The sequence below is a fragment of the Gadus macrocephalus genome, chromosome 3, assembly GCF_031168955.1.
Source record: "Gadus macrocephalus chromosome 3, ASM3116895v1".
NCBI classification, from domain to species: Eukaryota; Metazoa; Chordata; class Actinopteri; order Gadiformes; family Gadidae; genus Gadus; species Gadus macrocephalus.
The window spans coordinates 25766370-25771369 of NC_082384.1; the positions used below are offsets into that span (position 1 = coordinate 25766370).

General features: G+C 50.2%; 1 protein-coding gene across 1 annotated transcript in view; it reads left to right on the plus strand.

Annotated features, from left to right (window-relative positions):
* Positions 1-5000, plus strand: part of xylt1 (xylosyltransferase I) — a 31785-nt gene that overhangs the window by 10118 nt on the left and 16667 nt on the right. The window contains 2 exon segments of the mRNA XM_060047425.1: positions 2632-2835; positions 3346-3548. Of these exon segments, the coding sequence (XP_059903408.1) occupies positions 2632-2835; positions 3346-3548 (407 nt within the window).

Genomic DNA, 5000 nt, shown 5'->3' on the forward strand with positions numbered 1-5000 from the left:
GGGCAGCCCAGGTGAATGATTGACAGGTGGGTGGGAGTGGCAGCCCAGGTGAATGATTGACAGGCGGGTGGGAGTGGCAGCCCAGGTGAATGATTGACAGGCGGGTGGGAGGGGCAGCCCAGGTGAATGAATGACAGGCGGGTGGAAGGGGCTTCCCAGGTGAATGATTGACAGGCGGGTGGAGGGGCAGCCCAGGTGAACGATTGACAGGCGGTGGGAGGGACTGCCCAGGTGAACGATAGGCTCAGAAGCTGCTGTCCACACCCTTGTTTATCAGCGGGTCAAATTGAGATGCATTAGACTGGGGCCCTTAAATCAAAGTAATTACAGGAGCTCCCCGCCAGACAGGCGGCCACAGAGTGACTCTGCGCTGCTGCCTCAGGCTGGATAAACAGCCAGCCGTGTTTACCCAGCTTAAACAGCCACACAAAGGCTCTCCGAAGGACCCCAGACCCCAAATCTAGAGCTAGAACCGCAGGGCCTTAGGGCAACAAATACAGACTGTCTGAGAGGGCGACACATGTGGCTCAGGAGGCAGAGCGGGTCGGCTGGTAACCTGAAGGTCGCTAGTTCGATCCCCGGCTCCTCCTAGCTGAGTGTGGAGGTGTCCCTGAGCGAGACGCCTCACCCTGACTGCTCCTGACCAGCTGGCTGTTGGTGTGAATGTGAGGCGATATTGTAAAGCGCTTTGAGAGGCAACTGGTTAGGGAAGCGTGGTATAAATGCAGTCCATTTACCCATAGGCTGTAGATGTGCATGACCAAAACATATCAAGTTATTCAGTGTTTTCCATTTGGTTGGCAATGCGATAGAAATGACATCATTATTTCAATGGAGGGCTGCAGTGTTTTGCAGAGAGGTGGAATAGTTTCATCTGGTCAGCCGAGCAGGACTGTAGTTGTATTGTATTACTTATTTTCTTGTGGTCATTACTGTGAAAACCCAAACCTGGGTTTTGGAATGTTTGCCTGGAGGAGTAGAGTCCCATTGTCGGAATGCCGTCCGGCCTCGGGGAATGGCAAAGATGATTCCCGTCCAGATAAGAGCGCTGTTTTTAATAGTTTTTTTTAAATGATCTTGCTTTATCTAGTCTTTTCCCTTAAAGTGAATTCAATTTAATTCGATACGTTTTCTTTCATTAAGCTCTTAGCACATTCGTCCCCGAAAGGGGTTTCGTGTTCGACGGGCAGACGATATCATTTATATAAGTGACCTGTCCTTGTAGAAGTTCAGGCTAAATTGAACTTCAACATGCATGCATTCATGAATTGAACACAGACATTGAGATTTTTTAATAACTGTAATTATGAATATTATTTTGCATGTAGAATGCACTGGCACGATTTGGTGAACCCCTTGACGTTAAATTATGGTGTGGTTATGTTGCTATAATAACTATGACATACACTGTTTCTACGCTGCTTTACTCTTCGCTCCTTTCGGTAACAAATAATCATTGCAAAATTGCCATTGAAGCATTTGGTCCAAATAAGCGTTGTCAATGTTTTTGGCCAAACTTCTGCCCCAGCTTGTTCACACAAAACATCCTGAACGCACACCCGCACACATACACACACAAACACACACTCTCTCTCGCTCTCTCTCTCTCTCTCTCTCTCTCTCTCTCTCTCTCTCTCTCTCTCTCTCTCTCTATCTCTCTCGCCTCTCTCTCGCTCCCCCAATCACTCTCCCCCTCTCTCTCTCTCCCTCCCTCTCCCTCTCCCCCTCTCTCTCTCTCTCTCTCTCTCTCTCTCTCTCTCTCTCTCTCTCTCTCTCTCTCTCTCTCTCTCTCTCTCTCCCGCTCCCGTTCCCTCTCTCTCCCTCTCCCCCTCTCTCTCTTTCTCTCTCTCTCTCTCTCTACCTCTCTCTCCCTCTCCCCCTCTCTCTCTCTCTCTCTCTCTCTCTCTCCCTCTCTCCCTCTCCCCCTCTCTCTCTTTTTCTCTCTCTCTCCTTCTACCTCTCTCTCTCTCTCTCTCTCTCTCTCTCTCTCTCTCTCTCTCTCTCTCTCTCTCTCTCTCTCTCTCTCTCTCTCTCTCTCATGCAACATGCATGCGTTCCACTACAGTCGTGATCATCAATATATCAATACACACTCTGAAAACACGAAGAAAATAATGTTAATGATGATTATTGATTCATGAATTCATACTCAAGAAGGGGCTATTTCTTTCCAGCTCTGTGGTTCAAGTTAAGCTAACGCTAATGTCCTAGCTCAGGTAAAGCTAATGCTAACGTTCTAGCACTCCCTCAGTCTGTCCTCCCGGTAAAGCTAACACTAATGTCCTAGCTCAGGTAAAGCTAATGCTTATGTCCCAGCGCTGCATCTGTCTCTCAGGTAAAGCTACCGCTATCGTCCTAGCTCAGGTAAAGCTAACGCTAACTTCCTAGCTCAGGTTAAGCCAACGCTACCGTACTAGCTCAGTTAAAGCTAACGCTAACGTTAGCACTGCCTCTGTCTGTCCTCCAGGTAAAGCTAATGCTACCGTCCTAGCGCTGCCTCTGTCCTCCAGGTAAAGCTAATGCTAACATCCTAGCGCTGCCTCTTTCTGTCCTCCAGGTAAAGCTAACCCAAACGTCCTAGCTCAGGTAAAGCTAACGCTAACGTCCTAGCTCAGGTAAAGCTAACGCTAACATCCTAGCCTTGCCTCCGTCTGTCTCACAGGTAAAGCTAATGCTAACGTGGTGTGGGACGAGGACGCGGTGGAGACGTTCCCCTCCAGGCCGGTGCGGATCGCCTTTGTCCTGGTGGTCCACGGCCGCGCCTCACGCCAGTTCCAGAGGCTCTTCAAGGCCATCTACCACGTCTCCCACTTCTACTACATCCACGTGGACCAGGTGAGCGAACAGGGAACCATCTACAGAACATTTAGCAGACGCTTTTATCCGAAGCGACTTGCAATAAATATATCGCTGTAAGGATGTTCATATAACCACGTGCCAAGCACTAACCATCACTAGGTTAACACATTCCCCGTATACAACAGAGAGAGCTAGGACGTAAAACCTACAATAAGTGCGTAAGAGGGGTGTGGGGGGGGGGGGGTCTGGGTGAACTCTGGGATCCAGCATCCAGAAGAACAAACGATCCCTCCACTCTTGGGTCAGATCCCCGCTCAAGTTAGTGGTCAGTCAGTTGTAGCTGAAGTGGTGAAATCAATCACCCATGAATCTAGAAGAGTTCAAATCTTAATTTGAGTTTCAGTGTTTCTGCAAACGATATTTTTCTTTGCGAAAATGTCGTCAAAAAACGATCCATGAGACAAAAGTCAGCATCATTAACCAACATTCACCCAAACGATTCCATTAATCTAATATCGTTCTCCTCGTCCCCTTCGCCCCCCCCAGCGGTCCAACTACCTCCACCGGCAGGTCCGGACCCTGGCCTCCCAGTACCCCAACGTCCGGGTCACCCCCTGGCGCATGGCCACCATCTGGGGCGGGGCGAGCCTGCTGACCATGTACCTCCGGGCCATGGCCGACCTGCTGGCCATGAGGGACTGGAGCTGGGACTTCTTCATCAACCTCAGCGCCGCCGACTACCCAATCCGGTACGAGGGCAGAGCCTCCTAGCTCAGTGCTGTGTTGCCTGGTAGCTAACGTAGCCTGGTAGCTAACGTAGCCTGGTAGCTAACGTAGCCTGGTAGCTTCCAACAGTCTCCCTCCACCTCTGTTGTTTTTCCCCCTCAATGGCATTTAATGTACGCACTTATTGTACGTTGTACGTCCTTGCACTCAGAAAACAGATGCTATTTTTTGTGCGACATTGTTAGAATTGTAATGGCCTTGGTATTCAAAATGGCTGAGGCTGAATCATACTTGTGTTTCTGGTCTTATGTAGTTAGTTATTAGCATGCGGTTTAGGGTGTTTGGTTCTTGGTTTAAACCCCAATGACTACAGTCTAACTACTAGGCTCCATTTAGCAGCACTCACCATTGCTGACTGACATGCTAACACCGTTAGCTAGAAACGAAATGACCCTTCCATGGCTCCTGAGTGAGGTGTTGTGTGTGCTAGCTCTCATCTGCTGGGTATTCTCTCCTTGAAGACCAACACGCTAAACACACATGCTGGAACGCACTCGCATGACACTGGACACACAACCTCCCCCCCCTGCCTGCCCCCCATGTTGATTGTTAGCTTCTGTGTAAATAGTCACTTCAAACCGAGCGGATCAATAAGGCAGATGATCCGCCCTCAAGCAGCGCTCCTTCACGTCCGTCCGTCCGCTCCCGAAAAATACGTCATTTGCTTTTCTTTCCATTGAAAAGGTAAACATGGTGAACTGATTACCCGTTAATTACCCCGGGTCAATACTATCGACTCCCCTGCCCCCCTGCCCCGGTCCGAGTGCCTCGGCCCCCCCACTCTGCCACATTCCTCCTTAACAAGCCTGTAAAAGGGAATTAAATGCCACTAAGTCGCGGAGGAAACGCTCTCAAAGCCCAGTAAATAGCCCGTTGGAGGTGAACCTTCAGTGACACGCAGTTTGTAGTCCTGGTGGGCTCGTAGTCCTACTGGGACCAAAGGCTTCACTGCTCTTTGATGTAGGGCCGCGGCCACCCCCCCCCTCCAGCACCACCTCCACCACCACCACCACCACCTCCACCAAGGGAACAGTTATCTGCTTTTTGCAGACAGATGTCAACCAGTAGCAGCAGTAAGTAGCCTCAGTACTAGCCTCTGGTAGCACTAGCCACTAGTAGCTCTAGCCTCTGGTAGCACTAGCCTCAGTACAAGCCTCTGGTAGCACTAGCCACTAGTAGCTCTAGCCACTGGTAGCACTAGCCTCAGTACTAGCCTCTGGTAGCACTAGCCACTAGTAGCTCTAGCCACTGGTAGCACTAGCCTCAGTACTAGCCTCTGGTAGCACTAGCCACTAGTAGCTCTAGCCACTGGTAGCACTAGGCTCAGTACTAGCATCTGGTAGCACTAGCCACTAGTAGCTCTAGCCACTGGTAGCACTAGCCTCAGTACTAGCCTCTGGTAGCACTAGCCACTA